The sequence below is a fragment of the Neodiprion fabricii genome, chromosome 5, assembly GCF_021155785.1.
Source record: "Neodiprion fabricii isolate iyNeoFabr1 chromosome 5, iyNeoFabr1.1, whole genome shotgun sequence".
In the NCBI taxonomy this organism is placed as follows: domain Eukaryota; kingdom Metazoa; phylum Arthropoda; class Insecta; order Hymenoptera; family Diprionidae; genus Neodiprion; species Neodiprion fabricii.
In genome coordinates, this window is record NC_060243.1 from 14,897,595 (window position 1) to 14,922,298 (window position 24,704).

At 40.9% G+C, this 24,704-nt stretch overlaps 1 protein-coding gene across 4 annotated transcripts in view; it reads right to left on the reverse strand.

Moving 5' to 3' along the window:
* Positions 1 to 7,906: 7,906 nt before the first annotated feature.
* Positions 7,907 to 24,704, reverse strand: part of LOC124182968 (WD repeat-containing protein 48) — a 68,097-nt gene continuing 51,299 nt past the window's right edge. The window contains exons 8-12 of one of the 4 annotated variants that reach the window (XR_006870894.1): positions 14,637 to 14,802; positions 11,992 to 12,183; positions 11,649 to 11,895; positions 11,420 to 11,561; positions 7,907 to 8,777 (exon numbers count right to left, since the gene is read on the reverse strand). Coding sequence is in view for 1 of the 4 variants with exons in the window: in XM_046570851.1 (XP_046426807.1) it covers positions 11,499 to 11,561; positions 11,649 to 11,895; positions 11,992 to 12,183; positions 14,637 to 14,802 (668 nt within the window). In the remaining 3 variants the exon portion in view is untranslated. Of the gene's footprint in view, positions 11,562 to 11,648; positions 11,896 to 11,991; positions 12,184 to 14,636; positions 14,803 to 24,704 lie in introns of all 4 variants that reach the window. The other 3 variants (XR_006870893.1, XR_006870892.1, XM_046570851.1) reach the window with 3 other exon arrangements.

Sequence of the window (24,704 nt, forward strand, 5' to 3'; positions counted from 1 at the left end):
CGATCCCTGCCTCCCAGCTTCAGCCTTTTCCCTTATCTCTTCCCAGCATCTCCTAGCTAACTCGCTACCTTCCCCTCTCTCCAGCTTCCTTTCAAAATTCCATGCCCTTCTCCCTCTGTAATTCCTCTCTTACTGAATATCCCGGTGTTCGCCCTTCCACTCCTAATGTCCATCTCAAAAATCTATCCTGTACCGCCTCGACCGCCCTCCATTCTCTCCACCCCCATATCTCCGATGCATACTCTATTACCGTCCATACTAGCCTGTCAAATAACCAAATCCTTTTTTCCCAATCCCTCCCAAACCTTTTTCCTATTCCCCATACCTACCTCATTACTACCCCTGCCTTACGTACTCTCTCTTTCACCTGTGCTTCCCGTACCCCATTGCACTTTACTCTATACCCTAGATAGCTGAACTCTTTCACCTCCTCTATCTTTTTCCCTTTCCATCTCCAATCTATATTTTTCCTTCTGCCGCCTCCTTTCCTAAATCTCATAATCCTTGATTTCCCTACATTTACCGTTAGCCTTTTCCTATCCATATACCTTTCTAACTTCCTAATCATTACCTCCATTTCCTCTTCACTTTCCGCTAGTAGCACTATATCATCCGCATAAGCTAACGTACATACCCTGCCGCCGGCCAACTCCACCCCCCAACCCTTCTCCCTCTCCCCATTTCCTCTTCTAAATCCGCCAGCAGCAGGTTGAACACATGCGGACTGAGCGGGCATCCCTGCCTTACCCCCCTCGCCGTCCAGAACGCCTCTCCTACCTTTCCCCCGCTTCTCACCCGACTCTTTGTTTCCTTGTAAATTTCCTCTATCCTTACCCTTAGCTCTTCCCTCACCCCTCTCCTTTCCATAGTCTCCCACAGCACCTTCCTGTTCACTGAATCGAACGCCGCTTTCAAGTCCACAAAGAACGCCACCATCTTTCCCTTGTCCTTTCCCACCTGTCTATTGATTAAATAATTAAGTACATATACATTGTCAATTGTACCGATGCCTTTTCTGAATCCCGTTTGATTTTGCGGTATCAAGCCCTTCTCCTCTACCTCTCTTTCTAACCTATCCGCTAATGCCATCGCATACACCTTATATAAAGTTGGCATTACCGTCACCCCCCTGTACTCTTCTACCCCTTTCCCCTCCCCCTGCTTTACTATGCGCGCTATCAATCCCTCTCTTCAATCCTCTGGCCAGCCCTCCCCCACCCAAACTCTGTTACATGTTTTCCATATCCACTGCTCCATTTCTTCCCCCCCATACCTCCATACCTCGCTAACTATTCCATCCCCCCCTGGTGCCTTTCCATCCCTCAGCTTTCCGATCACCTTTTTAATCTCTTCCCTCTGCAGCTCCCCTTCCCCGTCGCCCTTCCTATTTGCCATCCCCCCGCCTTCTGTTACCTTGCTTTCCACTCCGCCTAATAATCCTATGAAATACTCCCCCCTCTCCTGATCGCCTATGTCCTCATTCAGCCTCTTCCACTTCTTTTTTTCCCTGTTAACTATCTCCCATACCTTGCTTTCTGTCCTTGCTTCTGCTGCTTCTTTTATGAAACCCTCATTTTCTTTCTTTTTCCTCTCCTCGCATAGCCTATTATATTCCCTTCTTTCCTTTCTACACGCGTCCCCTTCCCCCTCCCCCTTTCTCCATTTCCCTAGACTCTGCCTAACTTCCGCTTTTTTTCGCCTACATTCCTCATCCCACTATCCCTTTTTCGCTTTCCTCCCCCTCCCTCCTACATCTAAGGCTCGTCTAAACTCCCTTATTCTTTTCTCTATCTCTTTGCCTACATCCGCTTCTCCTATCCCCTCCCATTTGACTTCTGTTCTAAACCTCATCCTACCCTCCTCTGTCCAGTCTCCTCTACTAGTTCCCCCTACTATTTTTTCCTTCCTTGTCCTAGTCACTGCCCCCCTCATCGACACTATTACCGGGTGATGATCCGAGTCAACCCTATCCCCAATCTTTATCCTTTTGACCCTATCCCTTACCCCGCTTTCTCCTATAGCGTAGTCTATCACCGTCACCTCCGCCCCACCTACATACGTAAATTCTCCCTCCTCATCACCCTCTATGTTCCCGTTCATTATTGCCCATCCTGTCTCTTCCGAAAATTGCACCAGCTGCTTACCTTCCGAGTATATTTTCCTGTCCTTTGATTTCCTACTCCTACTCTCCTCCTCTCCTTCCCCCCAACATCCTCCCCCCTCCTGCCCTGTCCTGGCATTAAAATCACCCCCCACTAGCACTTTTGCTCCTCCCTCTACCTCTTCTGCCCGCTCCTTCAATTCCCCTATCTTCTCTTCTAGATCCCCATTTACGTATATTCCTATTACAACCCATTTTCCCCCCCTACACTTATTTTCCTTATTATCATGCCCTCTTTCACCTCTTCCCTCCCTCCCTCCCCACTCACTATCTCCCTTCTTACCCCTGATAGCATTCCGCCTATTGCTCTCCCCTTCCTTTTTTTTCTCACCGTATACTGCACTTCCCATTTATACCCTGCTGGCAACTTATTCCTAATCCTTTGCCACCCCTTTTTTTCTATTCATGTCTCCATCAGAAATATTACATTCCACTCCCCAGCCCCCTCCAGAAATCTTCATCCTTTCTCGCGAGCCTCGCCACATTCCAGAAAACTACTTTCCACCCCTCCCTTTCCGTCTCGCCTACTCCCCCCTCTCTCTCCTCTTTCTCTCCCTCCCCCCTGCCTCTGCCCCCCCCCCCCCCCACTACCCATTCCACCGACTGCCTTTCCCTACGTACCCCTTCCTGTGCTTCTATACTTCCCTCTTGTCTTTCCTCGCTTGCTGTCCTTTCCCTATCGCTTTCCCCTACTTTTCCCCTCCCCTCCCTTTGCCGCTCTTCTCTCTCTCTCCCTGCACCGTCCCTAAGCACCTCTCCTATCTCATCCCACTTCCACATTTTCCCTTCCATCCGGATCTTTGCATACCCTATACTTACTCTGTTTGCCCTTCTCTCCTCGATAGCTGCTATCTCCCCCAACTTCCATTTCATTCTCCTCTCTGCCCAGGTGAGATCCTCCTCTATTCTCTCCTCCCTCCCTTTGAGGAGGCTTTTTCTTCCCATTACCTGACTCTTTTGCTCCCTATTTCCTAGCCTTGCTATCCATATCCCCTTTTCTGCCCCCTTTTTCGCGCTTACCTCCCACATATCCTTTACCTCGACCTCTACCCCTATCACCTGCATAATCTTTTTCAACCCTTCCTTTTCTCTTCCCTTCTCTATTTTCGCTCCTCTCAATACTATATTTCCCCTTCTTTCTTCCCTTTCTTTCCACTCTATGGCCCACTCCATCTCTTTTAACCTATCTACTGTTACCTGCGCCACTTCCGCATTCCCCTGTCCCTGCCTCTCCCCACCGCCCTCTGCACTCTTCTTTTCTAATTCTACCAGCCTCTCCTTTACCCTTTCCATCTCCCCCCCTCTCCGCTCGTCCACCTCTTCTAGTCTCTTACCTAGGTCCCTCATCATTTCCTTCATCTCCCTCCTCTCTACTTCCCACTGCTCTTTCCTTCTAGTCATTTTCCCTTCAATCTTTTCCATTTCTTCCCTGATCCCCCTTCCCTGCCCTTTGACCTCCTCTAGACCTATCTTCAACTCTTCCCTAATCAGCCTGAGCATATCCTGTATACTCCCTCCCTCTGCCTTCCCTTCCTCACCTGTCTTGCCCTCCGGCGACCGGTGCACTTTCCTGCTCTTTCCAAATACTCTTTCTCTTTCCTGTATCTCATCTGCATCCTCCTCCCCTTTTTCCCCTTCCTCCTCCCGCTTTCTCTTCCATAAATCTAGCACCGTCGTCGCCGATCCCAGGCTATGCCTCCGATCCCTCCCTAACGCTGCTACTGCACCCGGTCTACCTTTCTTTTTCTCCTCTTCTTCTCTTTTCGCCCCTTCTTTTTGGCCACCCGCGTTGCTCATACTCTTCCTCTCCGCCACCGCGCCCTACCTTATCTACCTGCCGCCTACCTGTCTCTGCTCTATCCCCCTTCTTACTCCCTAGATGTCACCGCCTATTTTTGTCTTATCCTTCCCGTTGCCGTCCGCCGGCTCTTTCTGCCTAACCTCAAAACACTCCCCCTTTTTTCTTTTTCAACTGTCCTTCCCTTCTATTCCTGCCTCCCTATTCCCTTCACCCGTCCGCCCGTCTATGTCTTCCCCGCTCCTTCTCTGCCCTATTTCCTTTCCTCCTCACCTTTGCTATCCTGCTAAATTCTCGCCTCTCCACTCACACTCTTTCTCACACCTGCCACTCACATCCAAAACGGAAACGGAAGTCACACTTAATTAACGTATTTTCTGGTTAAAAGTACAAAAACACCCGTGAATCACGAATTTACCACACAAAACTCTCTTCAACTGTGACTCTCGCTGGCACAAAGAACGTTATGAAGATGAGTCAGCGGGGACAGGCCGGGCGGCGTGATTTTTATTATACTCTCTGGAATGTGGCTCACCCTGGCGGGAAGTAGCGGTACTACATTGTAATCTCGAAGAACGAGACTCGTAATATAATAACAGGTAAAAGGTAGATCAATTATACCTTACCATTATTTCTTCGTGCTTCTACTTCTGTCATACCTCAGCCATACTTCCGCCATACTTTAACTATACCTCAGCCTGTCGTGCCTCGCACATACTTCTGTCATGTGGATAGGAATAATATGATTTTTGTACCGAAGTAGAGAGCAATGCTTGCGTTTCATTCTGACCAAATGCGAGTCATTTCGCTCTTATGCATCACGTATCAATTTGTTCGACAACTAACGAATCCCGAAATGCAACCGCATATTTTCGACGAAAATGATTTCGATTCTTAGTTTACTGTCCCCGGTTTGATCATTGCGCGAAAATAACCCTGGGTCGTGGCAATCTTGCGCTCGTTGTTACTGCTAGAATCACAGAAAAGTTGGTCACCCGTGTGTCTTGTTGCCGCGGAAATATTCGACGTACGAAAGTAAATACATGGTGTCAAAGTTAATCAATTTTCTCGCTTCGTTCTCCAGAACATGAATAAATTGATTGTGGTGTAAAATAAGAGTGAAATGCCTTCGACAATAAGGCTTCACTTTGAACAGAATCGCTTCTTTGTACGGCATCACAGCTAGGTTACCCGGTAATAAATCCAAACGAGCCCATTGCATTCTGCAAAATCTTCTACGTTTCGAACTTAAGCTACCTCCATAGCCAAGAAAACTTATCCCGTATATTTTTACATAAGATATTAGATGGGAATAAAGAATCCCAATGTGAGGCGTGTAACACGTTTGACATTTCGAAAATTTTAGAATCTTCGATAGACTCGTTCAAACTGTGCGAACGTAAGGACCTCAAGCCTTCCGAAGCTAAAAAATACTAAAGAATTGCAATTTTTGAGCTACATCATCCCGTCGTCGGCAAACGGTAATAACGGAATCTTGATCAGCCGGATCGGCCACGCGCGAACGTCCGCTAACCTCCGAGCTGAACCTCATGTTATGCTGTTTTCGTGTTGATTATCATTTATATTTTTAAATGCGGACGTTTTTGTCACGCTTGTCTCAATGCAGATATTTTCAAACTACTAATCTTGCTGCTCGCCTAGCTGCAAACAGAGAAAGTCAGTCCGACGAAACCCATTGCACAGAATCGTCAATGACATATCGTGTACCGCTACCTGGACTCTGGTGAAGTTGGCAATGGTCCTGTTCCGCCAGTAAGTACTGAATTTTCGACAAAAATTTCGAATTTTAGATTTATTTCTAAGTGATGGGTTTTACCGATCCTGAAAAATTTTTGATATGAGCACTTAGGATTTTGCGTATTTTCCGAAAAAAAATTCAACCATACTTTTAGTCCCAAAATCGAAAATATTTTTTCACACGCAAAAACGGTTAATCTCAAAAAAATGTCGACCTTGTGACATTACAAGTATTCAAATATAAGAGAAAACGTTTCGGATTTGACTTGACGAGAGAGAATTGATATTTGATCAGTGTGGTGGAACGCGCGGTGAATCCGGAGCGTAGAAGCTGAAGCAAGGGACTCTGCGAGAAGACGCCAAACTGGACAGTCCGCCAACGATAATCCTCTGCAGTAGTTGAAAGTCTAGTGTTTTTCAAAGTTTCAGAGTTCAGTATTCACAATACGAAGTTCACCGCCTATTTGCTGAGTTTCCGGTCCTTGCTGCTATTATCGCCACTATAATGTGTGTAAGCTCCGGATACAACTGATACATCAGTGGTAACGATGTTGTGAAACCAGAAGCTGCACATAAGAATTCCAACTATCTAGCTAACGAGAGCGAAGAAACGAACAAGAACAGGAAAGGCAAGTGACTCGAATGTGGCAGAAGCTGACAACAGCATTCAAAGACTAAGCCCAGAAAAGCAGTTTATTTTTTAACGTATTGTGTATCGAAGGCGTATTTTTAAATTGTGTAAACGGTTGGACGAATGAATTACTTTTGATTATTTAGGTTTACACTTTTATTTCTACCATTTTATCTTTACAATCTTATTTTTACAACACTGTCTCTGTTATTTACCTCTAATTTATTTATTTATTTTAACGAATTGTTCATTAGTAGAATAAAGTGTCACAACCTCGCCATCGGAGATATTGTCTCATTTCCTTTAAGAATCGTGCAACAAGATTCTCAAAATATCACAGGGCTAGATTTTGGAGGGGAGTGGCCACGTCATCGTGGTCACCCAGTATACATCATTATCATTTATTCACTTTATTTCTTTAATTTCAACTCACACATAGACCATGTGGGTCTACAATCCAAATTCACGGAACTCAGGCTCGTGAAACTTTACTGACCACACGTAAGGAACGTGAGAAAAGAGAAGATGAGTAATTCACAAAGTATCATTTAGAATTCAAATCTGCATTCTTGCAACGATGTGGTCAGCATTGCACCGATTGGCCTCTTCAAGAACAATCGTCTTGCAGACATGAAAAGAGAATATTAACCAAATAAAACAAATTATTTCAATCACGCATAGTGAGCTGGCACGACCCAAAACATAATTCTAGATCAAGACAGGCTGCGCGAGAAATCATACCGAGACCTAAACACCACAAGGTTTGTAAATAAAACTGAAGTCGAAAATCACGCAGTGAAGAATAGATTTCTCGCAACGTTCTTCTCAGAACGTAACAGTGTATCGAATACCATGAAAATATTATTCGAACTGTTCGAAATAAAAATTAATTTTACAATAACCTAATATTATGACTTCGTTCTTCATCCCACACTCCTGTCAATTCGGCGTGTTTTATTGCGAGTTTGAAGTTGACGCTAAAGATTGGCCGCTAAAAGGAGCGAAGTGGAGTTAAGAGGGCTGTTATTTACGCTACCACTTGACAGAGGCGCTGAACGCCATGTACACAAAAATACTGCTGCCGTGTGGCAGCGTTCCTGATCCTTTTTGCGTAGACTGAGTTTGAATAATAGCGAAATCAATTTTTGCTGCACTATATCGACGTAATTTTGCTAGAAGAATCGATTGCGCGCAGTCCGAATACGTTGCGAGCAATGGATGAAGAGTTAAAGAAAAATCGGAGAGCGAGAGATTTCTTCGTAATTTCTCTGCTGTTGATTCTATGGGTCTTTTTCACAACTTTTTGCGTTCCTGAGGGTCGCGTTATAATGGAAAGGGTCGTACAAATCGTAATTTCTCTGCTGTTAGTATCACGTTTTTTTCGTGTCTTTCTGCGTTCCTCTTGATTTCAGACTAGCGCCGCCACAGTTTCACGGTGAAGACGGAAAGCATGCTATTTCTCAAGCAATTTCGACAACACGTTGAATCAGATCTCACAAGTACAATTGACTACGATAACCTCGAGGATGACTTCGATGATCTTCAGAATAAACTCGTAATCTGTAGATTCTTATTTATTGGACAATATCAATCTACAGCCTACAATATTTACAAATATGAATTTCTTATGTTCTAAATGGATCTGAAAAATCATATAATTAATAACAAGGTGCAATAACTTTAACGTCGCGAAATATGTAATATTTTCGATTTCTAAGAGTTTTTTTTTTTAATACGTAAGATAATAAATGTTCAAGGAAAACCTGCACTTTCTGTTATTTTTCTCATCGGCATAACTTCCTTACAATTAACGTGCGGTAATGATGACTTCTATTAGTTTCAACGGAGGTTTCCTTTAATCTCCATAAAAAAATCATCCCATTCAAACAAGTAGCAGAGCAAAATAGTCTTTGAATTAAGATTTGAACAAAGTTTGAGTGCTATGTTTGTCAAAGGATGCTAAATAATTAATAATGTCACTATGAGTGTAGAATGACTTTCCCAATGAGAAATACAACGTAGTTGAATTTTTTTCTTCTCATCGAGAAAATGCCTTACTCGTACATTTCCTGATTACGCTTGAACGGAGTCAATAAAATCTACCAACACTAATGGAGTAAACACTATTGATCTACTATAATTTGGTCACAGTTAAGTTGGAAATAAAATCCTATTTTCAACACGGGAATAAAGCTGATTATTCTCTTGGTGCATAATCTACTATGTCTTTCAGGCATTCAACAATCTACAGTTCATGAAATGGGACTTGCTACAGAAATCCATCAACGTTGGAGAAACTTGGTTGCTCTATGGGTAAGGTAGTTGAAAACAGACGTCCTTTCAACACCAGCGCCATTATACAACATCTAAAATATCGAGTGGTCGAGGGAAATTTAATTTGATACTCCGTCCAATCGACATCCGAAAACCTGCAATCATGGTTATTTACTCAAATGTAGCATCTCCTTGATTGTAAATTTTTCTTCAACAGTAAATGCAATAACAGTACTTCTTTAAAAAATTGAAACACAGTATAGACAAACATAACCATAGACTAATTAGTGTGTGTGACCCATCATTTCGTAAAACTATTTGGCGAATGTTTAACATTACTTTGGCTGCTTAGATACAGTTTGATTGATTATAAATTGACATGTATTTATTTCTCGGCTTCATAAGGTTTTATTTTGTCTGTTTAGACTGCAGTTGTTAGTGAAACCGCCTAATAGACAAGAGAGATTTTGGCTTACATGAGAAAAGCACCACAATTACTCGTTTTAAGGATTATTCAATTTTACATATCCTATATGTTACATTTGGCAAAGATCACTAAAAAGGCAAAAACTTTTTGGCTAAATGAGATGACAAAGGTGGCGCACGGCGATGATGAGTTACCTGAAACTGATTGCAAAGCAAATCTTCAAGTTATAGACAATATTTTTAAACTAATGAAAATGTTTCATGCCCGCTAGCTTACAAAATGTTTCTTTCGAAAATTTTCATTGTTACAATTATATACTCACATGTACATAAACAGGAAAGACTATTTACAAATGACATGTGAATTTTTCGTGAATGGTGCGACTTACGTGAACATAATAAAATATTACATTATCGGTATCATCGTCATTAAACTAGTTTGAATGTATGAATTTTTAAGAATCTTGTCAATACATTCATCGCAAGTGAAACTGATGCATTCGAAAATATTTTATTAACACTCTATACAGATTCATTCTAGTTAGAATTATGAAATTAACAAAATCTAGCACTACATTCATCCGATGTACTTTTCAGCTACCCGTAATTTCTGCAGATGAATAAGGTCCAAGTCAAAAGTTAAAAATAAAAAAAAGACGGTACAACGAATCTCCATCAATGTTATTAGCACCATTGATAGTAACCACGAATAAAAATATAATCCTAAGATCTGAATGAAATAAATTTGAGCAAATGCAAATAATACAAGCTAGAATATAAACCATTTGAAAAATGGTTTTATAATTGAAACGTTGAATATGATTAAACTCCGGTATTTTTTATCCGATTCTAGTGTCTTCAGGTTCGTGTTGCTCGCTGACCTCCTCATTCTCGAATCCTCACGGATTATTGTAAAACCATTCCGGAAATCTTACGTTATAGTGTAGGTATGATGGACAAACGTAACTGTTCATGAACATCTGTAATGCAATACTTACACAAATCTGTTTTCATCAACTCCAGACATAATTATTTGTGAAATGTTTTTCAGGCGATCCGATAAATAAAATAATCTCAAAAACATTAGAATACGATAAAAAAAAACACCAGTTCAATCATTCTGAACGTTTTAATTACAAAAAATTTTCTCACTTTGTTGATAGCTTATGTTATTCGAATTTGTTTAGATTCATTTTCATTGCATCATAGAGACGTTGTTTCATTCGTCTTCATTGGCGCATATAATATAGCTGAATTTTTTTTTAACGTTTCTTCTTTTTACCAACTTATGATTCAGATGGTGAAGCCCATTCATACTTAACGAATACAATGGAATAGTCGACTATGAAATTATCTACTCAAGTGGTCATCGAACATCCCAACCTTGGCCTTATCTAATTTCATTTCCAAACAGTCACTGCCCACTCGAAGTTTGAAGTTGATCTCAAGTCTTAAACATCCATTACGTATCTCAATGAATTAATTAAACTGAACTTAGTAAATTTCCCAATTTCTGTGTGCTTCTGCAGATGTCAGAGTTTTAATATGTAGCGTACTTCCATTGACGAGAATTGTTTCGTTGTCCCAATATCTAGTAATGGTAATATCTAGTAATATCATCAAGGTGTGTAGTGAAAACTTGAATAGTGACGACAGACAGCTTAAAATTCTATCGCCATACCTACGCACTGAAAAACGGTAAAAAAGTTTGATGCGAATATAAAAAGTGAATATAAAGAACAGTAGAAAAATATTGATACATCCAGTTTTGAGTGGTTTCCGTAGCAATGAAAAAACCGAACAGTCATTGAAATTCATATTTTCTTCGTATTTTCCATGTAATTTTTCAGAAGTGGCAAAAATTTTCCTACATACCGAACTCCCTATCTACCGTTTAAGGTAATGGGTGAGACAAAACTTCAATATCGCAAAATGGCAGTTTTTGTAAATATTTTAAATGTAAAAAATCAAACGTTGCCTTGTCCATCAAGTGTTAAAAGTAGATCATGTTAGTTAGGTTGGGCTCCTCTGTCTGAATTTACGTGAATCTGCCATCATCCAGTGACACTGTCTATTTTCAATATGTTAATATATTACATGCTCTTTATTCACGGATTTTCGAATCTCAGTGGCAACATGTGAAAACTTAGATAGTTTACTGATTATAATTTTTCCAATATATCTGGGGATTAACTACATTCTAGAAGTGAACATCAGAAAAGTTTTGGGATAGTTTTTACTTTTTTTCGAATAGTCATTGACATGTTGAAAAATCTTTAAATCATCGCCCTCGACTCACTGCATTATCATCCGCATACACACTTTACAAGTCTTCTGCGAATAATTTTCGAGGATTAAATGAAGTACTCACTCAGAGTTTTATTGGCCGTAATGCCATAGTGTCGCAATGTATATCGATAAGTCTTCGGGGGCTCTGGTCCAGGTTTTAACTATTTGATTGGTCGATAATGGAGTGTTAAATCGGCAGAATTCTTCCATATGAAATGTCTCACCTGGAAGTATAAACGAGATGGAGTATTTTGTCATGAAATGAAAAATGACAAATAAGACGCCGTGTGAATATTTGCACAGTTCTTTACCGTTCTCAAGTCCATAGATGGATCCAAAACCTGGTCATTGCAGAGCAACTCAACTTTCTCTTCTGCCAACGATGTGTTATCCGTGTTTGAGTCAGCGTTCGTTCTATCTCCAGCTGGAGATCCACCTGATACCGTATTTCCAGCACCAGTAACTGAACCTGAATCACTTCCAGCCCCCAATACCTTATCATAGACGTGTTCGGCAACTTTGCGTGCCTGTATAAAGTCATTGGCAATCAGGCGATCCCTGTAAACATTGATATTCCATTATTTACATTCGATTAGAAATTCATTCAGCTTACTCAACTTACTCAACATCAAAGAGAGAAGAAATAAAACATACTTTTTCAAACTCTTCACCCCAGAGGTGGAGTGTGGCAAAAGGTAGAAGGGAATTTTAATAAATTTCGGTAGATTTTTATCCACAACGATGTCCACCACCCAGGGAGGGACAGTCTCATTTAGAAGAACGCCTTCCGTTTCTCCAGCTGCATCGCGAACGAGCAATCTGTACAGAGTCCTGCCACCGACCTCACTGTAAGCAAACAAGCTCGGTACGTGATTTCTTCATCTGGGAATAGTTTCAACAGCTTCAAGACCTTCACGAGAGGATGACCACCCCTAGTCCCAAGGGACCTCTGTGAAGCTGGCTCCGCCACATAAGAAATATGAATTTTACCATATAAAATAATTAAATACTAATTAGATACTGATTAAATGCTGTAACGCCGAATTTGTCGCTCCGCGTTTTTTTAAAAACACCTGTGACGGAGCCACATCGCAATATCTACTTGGTGGATTGACACGTCAGCAAGCCATTATCCTCGTAGTAGTCTAAGGTTAGATTTGACGGTCACGGGTTATGTTATGTTTATCAAGTTTGAGTTTCCTTCGCGCTCAGCCGACTATATCGCTGTAGGTTTTACTGTGTTGCCAACGTAACTGTCTAGTGTATAAAATTAGCCGTCTCAGATTCATTGTCCCGAAGTGTACGTCACTAAATACTAAACCTTGTTTCGTTTTTTTTTTTTTATGGAAAATCGCAAGCTGTTTTTTGTAAATTGATAGTGACTAGATAATATTAAAGGTAGGTATTAGTATTATTGTTTACAGAAATTGTCATCACCAGCGGCATATTTTTGAAAGGTTGCTGAAAAAATTCTATTTTCAGATTGGAATACCTGGAAAAATCAGGGAATTTTAGATTCAAAACGCATATGAACCTTAGATAAGATTCATTATTCTTTTATGTATATGTTGGGGTTAGTGAAGGTGGATAGTCGGGGTCTGGGGAGTCGCTCATCTTATTTGGAATACTTCCTTCTTATATCTAATTAGATATGATAGCAGCGGATAGGCGTAGGGATTTCGAGACCCTCTTGGTCGTTCACTCTTGAGCCTCGGACTCTAACTGAGCTCCCTTGTGTCGACTTCCCTAAGGTAAACTCTGTGTTGTTCTTCTGGGATTAGCAAAGTACCTTACCTGTCCTCTGCTATGTTACAAAACTCCAAACTTGGAGTCGATACTCATACGATCTAAAATCAGAACAAAAATAGTACGTGCGTCAAGCGCTGAAGCTGCCGACTACTTGCGCCGACATATATAAATATTATATGTACATTGAAATATCGACGTTTTATTTCCGTACATGTAGGAACAACGTAACGGAACTCACAAAGGTACCATTTGCACGTACTTGTTACCCCGCTCTTTACCATGTACTGATTCTTACTTGCAGTATACAACTATGAAAACAATGCCGGCGATATTCGAAGGTAACAGTGTAATCGGGACACGAGTGCGGGTAAATGTTGGCGGTTTCGGATTTTGGAGATCGCCGCACATAGCACACATAATATCTTGTAATTCCTGCCGGGAAAAGTTTGATATGGGAAGCCAGTATGAACCCCCGTATCTAAAAAAAATACTTCCAAAAATCAAAAAAAAAATAAGACAAATTTGTGGGAATATAAAGGAAATAATTGCCTTTCATTTATTTGTTATTAGTAACAGCAAAAATTCACGGAATGAGTAATCAACATTCACATTTTTTCACATTTTGATTGCACTTTTAATTCCAAATAGCATATAATTTGTATTAGCAGCCTCAATCAATCACATAATAATTAATCAATATTCACCGTTTTCACATCAGCAGTTCTGCTTCTAGTGGTTCCTTTTTGAATTTCGAAAATAAATTATGATTTATATTATTAACTTCAACAATTCATGTAAACAATAATACATGTTCACTTTTTTTATATTAGTTGCCTCATGAAGTTGAAAAATATATTTTAAATTTTTATATTTTACCCACAGGTGTGTGTGAAATCACATTTTACGCACGCAAAACAAGGCGTTAAATCGAATTTCACAGCAATACATCGAAAGAAGTACATCATAGTAATCCAGAATTATTGACTAAGTACGTATGGGCCATTCCTGCAATTATCAACCAATGACTCGATACTCAAAAATTCGATTTCTCTGATGGTTTGACATCTCGTAATATCACCTAAGATTAGAAAGTCTACTAAATTCCAGCTTCACACAGATAATAGAAAGAAAATATTTAGAAAATAACAAACGGCGAGCATCAAATTCGAGTTTTGGGTATTCTTGGAGCTTCTAATTAGCATTAAAATACTAACGTATAGTTACTTTTTCGAAATCACTTACCCTTAGTAGATATTTCGATGTGGCGCTGCTAGCTTGCCTCTGAGCTGGCACTGCCACAGGTTTTTGTTGAATAAACGCGGAGCGACAAATTTGGCGTTACGGTATTTAATTAGCATTTAATTTTTTTATATGGTAAACTTCATATTTCTTATGTGGTGGTGCCAGCTTGATAGAGGTACCCAAGTGTACAAGACAAAATAAGGCATATCAAGTCACTTGGAGCCACTTCAGTGGTAGTTACCCTCGGAAATGTATTCATATTGCACATAAATTACCGTGCATAGTCAATGTTGTAAACCAAGACATACCTGAAGATAACAGGCGTATGTCCAGGTACTGAGAAATATGGATTCCCTCCTCTCGTATGCGTTGGACCATTCCCGTCATTACCATTTCCTTCATTTTCATCATCACCATGTAACGGCCTCCACCAGTGCTCCAGAAGTGCTTGAAGTAGTAGATTTCCATAGTTTACTTTGAAAGAAACAAATTAATAAAATTAGGTTAGATAATATAAAATTTTCAAGCAGGAAGTCTGCTCTTCAATGTATTGTACCTACATATTTTCAAAATCTATAAGCGCAATCGAATACTACCAGTCATGAAGTATCTGTATATTTTCATGTTTCTCTTATACATTTTATATATTTTTCTTACATTTCAATTTCTTAGTCTCTTTTGAAGTTGAAAAAAAAATTTGTATCATGATCTCGATCAAATTTATGAAATGTGCGCCAATCTTTGAGGAAAAGTGGTTGAAAGTGGTTTATAATTCCATTCTGTTGAAACTTGTTTTAAACATTCAGCGAATATATACAGATCCACCCTTCTTTTTGAATTTGAGAGAAACTCAAACGAAATCCAAGAAGCAGTGAAAACTTCATCGCGCTTCTCGAATCAGGTCATACCCTTGAAAATTAGACCGAGTATTTATTTATCATTAGGTATACAATAGGGAATGAGACTTCCGTTTCCGTTTTGAATGTGAGTGGCAGGTGTGCGAAAGAGTGTGAGTGAAAAGGCGAGAATTGAGCAGGATAGAAAAGGTGAGGGGAAAAGGAAATAGGGTAGAGAAGGAGCGGGGAAGACATAGAAGGGAGGTCGGGTAAAGGGAACAGGGAGGCAGGAATAGAAGGGAAGGACAGTTGAAAAAGAAAGAAGGGGGAGAGTTTTGAGGTTAGGCAGAAAGAGCCGGCGGAGGGCAACGATTCGGATGAGATAAGAATAGGCGGTGACATCTAGGGAATAGGAAGGGGGATGGAGTAGAGACAGGTAGGCGGCAGATAGATAAGGTAGGGAGCGGTGACGGAGAGAAAGAATATGAGTAACGCGGGTGACCAAAAAGAAGGGGCGAACAGGGAAGAGGAGGAGAAAAAGAAAGGTAGGCCGGGTGCAGTAGCAGCGTTAGGGAGGGATAGGAGTCATAGTCTGGGATCGGCGACGACGGTGCTAGATTTATGGAAGAGAAAGCAGAAGGAGGACGGGAAAAAAGGGGAGGAGGATGTAGACGAGATGCAGGAAAGAGAAAGAGTATTTAGGAAAAGCAGGAAAGTGCACCGGTCGCCGGAGGGTAAGACAGGGGAGGAAGGGAAGGAAGAGGGGGGGGGTATACAGGATATGCTAAGGTTGATTAGGGAAGAGCTAAAGATAGGTCTAGAGGAGGTCAAAGGGCGGGGAAGGGGGATCAGGGAAGAAATGGAAAAGATTAAAGGCGAAATGACTAGAAGGGAAGAGCAGTGGGAAGTAGAGAGGGGGGAGATGAAGGAAATGATAAGGGATCTGTGTAAAAGACTAGAAGAGGTAGAAGAGCGGAGAGGGGGGGAGATAGAAAGGGTAAAGGAGAGGCTGATAGAATTAGAAAAGAAGAGTGCAGAAGGCGGGGGGGAAAAGGCAGGTACAGGGGAATGCGAAAGTGGCGCAGGTAACAGTAGATAGGTTGAAAGAGATGGAGTGGGCCATAGAGAGGAAAGAAAGGGTAGAAAAAAGGGGAAATATAGTAGTGAGAGGAGCGAGACTAGAGAAGGGAAGAGAAAAGGAAGGGTTGAAAAAGATTTTGCAGTTGATAGGGGTAGAGGTCAAGGTAAAGGATATGTGGGAGCGAGGCGCGAAAAAGGGGAAAGAAAAGGGGATATGGATAGCAAGACTAGGAAATAGGAAGCAAAAGAGGCAGGTAATGGGAAAAAAAAGCCTCCTCAAAGGGAGGGAGGAGAGAATAGACGAGGATCTCACCTGGGCAGAGAGGAGAATGAAATGGAAGTTGACGGAGATAGCAGCTGTTGAGGAGAGAAGGGGAAACAGAGTAAGAATAGGGTATGCAAAGATCTGGATGGGAGGGTAAATGTGGAAGTCGGATGAGATGGGAGAGGTGCTAAGGGACGATACAGGGAGAGCGTGGGAAGAGGGGCAAAGAGAGGTGAGGGGAAAAGCAAGGGAAAGCGATAGGGAAAGGTCAGCAAGCGAGGAATGACAAGAGGGAAGTATAGAAGCTCAGGGAAGGGTACGTAGGGAAAGGCAGTCGGGGGAATGGGTAGTGGGGGGGACAGAGGCAGGTGGGGAGAGAAATAAGGAGGAGAGAGTGGGAAGTAGGCGAGACAGAAGGGGAGGGGTGGAAAGTAGCTTTTTGGAATGTGGTGGGGCTCGCGAGAAAGGATGAAGATTTCTGGAGGGGGCTAGGGGAGTGGGATGTAATATTTATAATGGAGACATGGATAGAAAATAAGGGGTGGGGAAGGATTAGAAATAAGTTGCCAGCAGGGTATAAATGGGAAGTGCAGTATGCGGTTCGAAAAAGTAGGAAGTGAAGAGCAATAGGCGGAATGCTGTCAGGGGTAAGAAGGGAGATAGTAAGTGGGGAGGAAGGGAGGGAAGAGGTAAAAGAGAGCATGATAACAAGGAAAATAAGTGTAGGGGGGGGAAAAATGGGTAGTAATAGGAATATACGTAAATGGGGATCTAAAAGAGAAGATAGGGGAATTGAAGGAGCGGGCAGAAGAGATAGAGGAAAGGGTAAAAGTGCTAGTGGGAGGTGATTTTAATGCTGGGACAGGGCAGGAGGGGGGAAGATGCTGGGGGGAAGGAGAGGAGGAGAGTAGGAGTAGGAAATAAAAGGACAGGAAAATAAACTCGGAAGGTAGGCAGCTGGTGCAATTTTTAGATAAGACAGGATGGGCAATAATGAACGGGAACATAGAGGGGGATGAGGAGGGGGAATTTACGTATGTAGGAGGGGCGGGGGTGACGGTGATAGACTACGCTATAGGAGACATTGAGGTAAGGGATAGGGTCAAAAGGATAGAGCTTGGGGATAGGGTTGACTCGGATCATCACCCGGTAATAGTGTGGTTGAGGGGGGCAGTGGCTAGGACAAAGAAGGAAAAAAGAGTAGGGGGAACTAGTAGAGGAGATTGGACGGAGAAGGGTAGGATGAGGTTTAGAACAGAAGTCAAATGGGAGGGGATAGGAGAAGCGGATGTAGGCAAAGAGATAGAGAAAAGAATAAGGGAGTTTAGACGAGCCTTAGATGTAGGAGGGAGGGGAAGAGAAGCAAAAAAGGGATGGTGTGATGAGGAATGTAGGCGAAAAAAAGCGGAAGTTAGACAGAGTCTAAGGAAATGGAGAAAGGGGGAGGGGGAAGGGGACGCGTATAGAAAGGAAAGAAGGGAATATAATAGGCTATGCGAGGAGAGGAAAAAGAAATAAAATGAGGGATTCATAAAAGAAGCAGCGGAAGCAAGGACAGAAAGCAAGGTATGGGAGATAGTTAACAGGGAAAGAAAGAAGTGAAAGAGGGTGAATGAAGAAATAGGAGATCAGGAGTGGAGGGAGTATTTCATGGGATTATTGGGCGGGGTAGAAAGCGAGGTAACAGAAGGCGGGGAGATGGTAAATAGGAAGGGGGAAGTGGAAGGGGTGCTGCAGAGGGAAGAGATTAAAAAGGTGATAGGAAAGCTGAGGGATGGAAAGGCACCAGGGGGGGATGGAATAGTTAGCGAGGTATGGAGGTATGGGGGGGAAGAAATGGAGCAGTGGATATGGAAAACATGTAACAGAGTTTGGGTGGGGGAGGGCTGGCCAGAGGATTGGAGGGAGAGATTGATAGCGCCGATAGTAAGGAAGGGGGAGGGGAAAAGGGTAGAAGAGTATAGGGGGATGACTTTGATGCCAACTCTATATAAGGTGTATGCGATGGCATTAGCGGATAGGTTAGAAAGAGAGGTAGAGGAAAAGGGCTTGATACCGCGAAACCAAACGGGTTTCAGAAAAGGCATGGGTACAATTGACAATATATATGTACCTAATTATTTCATCAATAGGCAGGTGGGAAAGGATAAGGAAAAGATGGTGGCGTTCTTTGTGGACCTGAAAGCGGCTTTCGATTCAGTGAACAGGAAGGTGCTGTGGGAGACTATGGAAAGGAGAGGGGTGAGGGAAGGGCTAAGGGTAAGGATAGAGGAAATTTACAAGGAAACAAAGAGTCGAGTGAGGAGCGGGGGAAAGGTAGGAGAGGCGTTCTGGACAGCGAGGGGGGTAAGGCAGGGATGTCCGCTCAGTCCGCATGTGTTCAACCTGCTGCTGACGGACTTAGAAGAGGAAATGGGGAGAGGGAGAAGGGTTGGGGGGGTGTAGTTAGCCGGCGGCAGGGTATGCACGTTAGCTTATGCGGATGATATAGTGTTACTAGCGGAAAGTGAAGAGGAAATGGAGGTAATGATTAGGAAGTTAGAAAGGTATATGGATAGGAAAAGGCTAACGGTAAATGTAGGGAAATCAAGGATTATGAGATTTAGGAAAGGAGGCGGTAGAAGGAAAAACATAAATTGGAGATGGAAAGGGAAAAAGATAGAGGAGGTGAAAGAGTTCAGCTATCTAGGGTATAGAGTAAAGTGCAATGGGGTACAGGAAGCACAGGTGAAAGAGAGAGTACGTAAGGCAGGGGTAGTAATGAGGCAGGTATGGGGAATAGGAAAAAGGTTTGGGAGGGATTGGGAAAAAAGGATTTGGTTATTTGACAGGCTAGTATGGACGGTAATAGAGTATGCATCGGAGATATGGGGGTGGAGAGAATGGAGGGCGGTCGAGGCGGTACAGGCTAGATTTTTGAGATGGACATTAGGAGTGGATGGGCGAACACCGGGATATTTAGTAAGAGAAGAATTACAGAGGGAGAGGCTAAAGATTAGGGCAGGGAGAAGGGCATGGAATTCTGAAAGGAAGCTGAAGAGAGGGGAAGGTAGCGAGTTAGCTAGGAGATGCTGGGAAGAGAGAAGGGAAAAGGCGGAAGCTGGGAGGCAGGGATCGAGATGGGAAAGAGAAAGGGAAAGTTTCTTTGCGGAAAGGGGAGCAGAGAGTAGAGAGGTAGTCGCGAGAAGGGAGAGGGGCGAGATGGAGTTTAGGGAAATAGAGGAGAGAGAGAGGGAAGAACAGAGAAAAGAGAGGTGGGAGAAAATAAGGGAATCGAGGTACAACAGATGGTACAGGCTAGTGAAAGGAGAAGGGATATCAGGGTATCTGGGAAAGGGATGGGGGAAAGCAGGTGGACAAGGGTGGCAAGATTTAGATTAGGAAGCGAGATGAAGGAGGCAAGGTACTGGGAAGAAGAGGAAAAGAGAAGGTGTAGAATGTGCGGGGGGGAGGAGGAAACATGGGAGCACGTATGGGAAAGGTGCGTGGGCTGGGGTAGAAGGGGGGAAAGCTGGCAGGAGGTGGTGAGGGAGATGTTAGGTGAGGAGGGGGTGGGAGAAGTCTGGATGAGAGAACTGGAAAGGATCAGGGATGTACAAGAGAATGAAAGAGTGAGAGATGAATGGGAAATGGAAGTCGATTAGGATAAGGACGAATAGGGAATAGAATAAGGTAAAATAGGATAAGGTTAAGTAAAGATAATGATAAAGAATAAGAAAAGGATAAGAGGGAAAGTAAGGGAATGGCAAGGCAACGGCACAGGGCACAGGCAATTAGAAATTAAGTAAGGATAAGGTAGGAAGTAAGAATAGGGTAAGAATAGGTTAAGAAAACATGTAAAAATATTGTAAAGGAAGAGGAAAAGGGAAGTCCTTGTAACCCCAAGGGGAGCAATAAATATTACATACATACAATAGGGAATAAAAACAGACATTGAGTACATTACGCGACAAGACGTAAGGATTGCCCCCCTGCAGTAGAGTACTACTCTATGCACAGGCCTGATTTATAACCAGAGACAGGTCCACAAACTAGAAACTACAAAATACAAAAGTAATTCAGTATCAAAAATGCATAAAATTAGTATATGGGTGTGGGCCCTGGTGAGAATTTACAGGGCGGAGCCCCTACGGTGGTGGTTGTGGTGGAGGTGGAGGGGGGCTGCCACAGGAAAAAATGCATATATCTTACATGTTATCAAAAGGAAAGAATGTGTCATTGAATATTACACGATCATGTAATATAAATATTTATGCTCATACGGAAATCCATCTTCAATCAAGTTTAAGGAGTGTAATAAATTTCTACTTCATTCTTGGAAATATCATCAATTGTTGTTGAGTACTTACAAAATTTTGGATTAAAAATTATTATAATTCTTTTATTCATGCGTAAGTGTGATCATTTTATCAGCTTGCAGGCTAGAATATTATTGATAGTTTATAACGATACATATCGCCGGTCTCTTAGACACGCCCCTTCCCTTGTGGCGAATTGTCGACGAACAATACAAAAAGAAAAGGAGAGAAAACTAAAAAAATTATTTAAGGCCACATTTCCCGCAAATGCGGGAGAAAAGTTGAGAGGGACTAATATACTACTTTCGCCCCACTATTCAGGTCAAAAGAGATAACATTATGATTGAGTCGGGAATAGAAACAATAAAAAATACAACCTACAAACTAAAGAACACAATAGGAAAAATAAAAAACGACATATGAATAACGACATTTGAATAGCTTACATTTGATATTTTCACCAATGCCTGTTAGTCCGGTCAATTTAGACATAAAAATAGTGATCGAACAACAATAATTCCGACAGAGCTGAATTTTGGTAGAGACCTTGGGTTTACCATTGTGAAGAAAAACAAAAAAGTCCCTATCGATCCCATGTGTGCTAAAAAAGTTATTCAAGGTCAAAGGTCAAAATTTTTGGTTTTTTCGATTTTTCTCGTTAACGGTTAATTTTATCAAAAAAATAGCTTCGACCAAAATTGTAGATCATAAAATTATCCACAAAAATGGTCTCGATACTTTTTTTCCTAGGAATCATCATTTCTGAGATATCACGATTCTGAAAGTCGAACGAGTTACATTCTATATACAGGGTGTCCCATTTCAATCTTACATCTAAATTATCTCGAAAAATATTGCTCTGATCAAATTTTGTTTGAAACAAAAGTTTTAGAGTTCAAAGGGGGACGTTCAAAAAAAATTTTGTTGAAGGTCCCAAATTTACAATAGCGACGCTACGATGGCTGACATGGTTTTTTCTAAGGGAAACCGAACTTTTTTTATGACAAAACAATGCATTGCATTGAAACTAACAACTTTTGTAAGAAACATTTTTCGATTCAGATTGTGGTTTTCATGTTGGAACTCCATTTTTGACTATTTAGCGCTGTCCGGAAGGTACCATACAAAACCCAAACAAACCCAAACAAACCTAAACAAAAGTGTGCATGCATCTGTGTGTGCGTGTCTGAGGTTGCACGATTGTGGGCATGTTTGTTTTTTTTTCGCGAAGGTTTGGTTGGGTTTGTTTGGGTTTGTTTGGCTTTGTTTGGGTTTGTTTGGGTTCGTTTGGGTTTGTTTGGGTTTTGTATGGTACCTTCCGGACAGCGCTAAATAGTCAAAAATGGAGTTCCAACATGAAAACCACAATCAGAATCGAAAAATGTTTCTTACAAAAGTTGTTAGTTTCAATGCAATGCATTGTTTTGTCATAAAAAAAAGTTAGGTTTCCCTTAAAAAAACCATGTCAGCCATCGTAGCGTCGCTATTTTAAATTTGGGACCTTCAACAAAATTTTTTTGAACGTCCCCTTTTGAACTCTAAAACTTTTGTTTTAAACAAAATTTGATCAGAGCAATATTTTTCGAGATAATTTAGATGTAAGATTAAAATGGGACACCCGGTAATATGCACGCATATTATACATGTCACGGATATACATAGTATATGTATAGTATATATAGTATATATACATGGTGTATATATAGTATATATATATAGTATATATACTGATATACATAGTATATATACAGTATATATCAGACTGCCTCAAAAAAAAAAAATTTTTTTTTTGATCTGCAGCTTCATGAAATCATAGTATATAACATAATATTGAACCTCGTGAAAGGAAATCGCCGTTCAATTTTTTAAGAGGTGCCGCATCGAGATTTTGTAATACCCATTTGATTAACACGTAAGAAATCCAATTCTGACGGTTGGAGGGAGATAATAATTTTTTTATGCAACGAACGGAACTCTATATAGTAGCGCTTGACAGTTCATATGTTTTCTTCGAATTGCCGTGTCGAAGAAATTTTTTGATCGCACGATCTTCGAGTGATTCAACATTGCTAAAAACGTGGTTTTTCGCCTTTTCGAAAAATGGGTACCTAGGATAAACTTCCAGCTTCCTCAACTGGGTCACATTAAAATATTGAATAATATCCGTCAAATACATTCGAACATGGTGTTGGTACATACACCATGTATATATACTATATATACTATACATATACTATGTATATCCGTGACATATATAATATGCGAGCATATTATACAAAATGTAACTCGTTCGACTTTCAGAATCGTGATATCTCAGAAATGATGATTCCTAGGAAAAAAAGTACCGAGACCATTTTTGTGGATAATTTTATGATCTACAATTTTGGTCGAAGCTATTTTTTTGATAAAATTAACCGTTAACGAGAAAAATCGAAAAAACCAAAAATTTTGACCTTTGACCTTGAATAACTTTATTAGCACACATGGGATCGATGGGGACTTTTTTGTTTTTCTTCACAGTGGTAAACCCAAGGTCTCTACCAAAATTCAGCTCTGTCGGAATTATTGTGGTTCGAAATGTCTAAATTGACCAGACTATGTTATACAAGAACATCGGTTATTCCGTAAGGTTTACAGAAGGCCGCTACTGCCGTAGCAGCACGATATCTATCATTATACATTACTTTCAGCTGACTGTAATGTATGAGTAACGTATTTCAATCATACGCTTGCCGAAGATTAAGGGGGACTTTGGAGGACGCATTTTTGGTTCAGCCGGTTCTATTTGTTCTGGCCATGAGGATTATTTGCAGAAATCTATCTTGCAAATTGCGTAATGGTCATAAGTTAGTGTTATACCCAGAACTCCACGCAATGATCCCGTAGGATGCAATTACATGAAATAAGGCACAGTAAATTATAGAAGGGGTTTCTTGTCCATCACTTTTTTCAATTTACCAAAGAGAATAAATCAGTATTTACAACGTTTACTGGTTTTTGCAATTATGCATCCTATTTAATATTATGATCGATTATTAATTCGAGGTATTAAGCTTCGGTTACTCGTTTTACGACCATATTTTCGACTTTTACCGTAGAGTATGCGTAGAGAGACAATTAGAGCAGACACCAAAAGTCAAGTAGACCGTTTTTTGCAGATTAATTGATAGTTGCTGGATATACAGCCAACTGTATAGATTTTAGCTGATCATTTGCATATTCAATAACTTCTTTCCAAGATTCTTTAGATGATAATATAATGCTATCATCAGCATATAATTTCCGACCGGTAGTACAGAAAATATGTCATTGAGTTAGATTATGAATAAAAGTAGGTCTAGTATTGAACCTTGAGAAACGCCTAACTTGACTTCTAGTGCATTACTCACTCCAGGTTTCATTTATCCTTACTAGTTGTATTCTCTCTGCGAAATAGATTTTTATTGGATCACAAGCTTTGCCACGTACAGCATATCTCCCCAATTTTTCCGTATCAAAGATCTTCCTTAGGTACAATAATAACGTCACAGTCGGTTTAGTTTTATCTAGTTTAGTGTATAAATAATTCATGACGTCCGCTAATGTGTTTACAGTACCAATTTTTTCGTGCCAAATTTATCTTGATATTGCTTACAACTAATAAAATTATATTACACTATGAAATAATCTTAAGTTAAACAGGAACAATTGTTTCTTTCACAGCCTTTAGAATTTTCATTGCATGTGTGATATTAATTATTAATACGGTTAAAGTAAAGGTCATTATGTACGTAATAATTACAATATACCGGGTGTCCCAGACCACCCGTCTACCACTTCTCAAATGTAAAAAACTGATTTTTTTGAAAATTTGAAAACCTAGTATGGCTATATCGGGCCTGCCCTATTGAATGATAA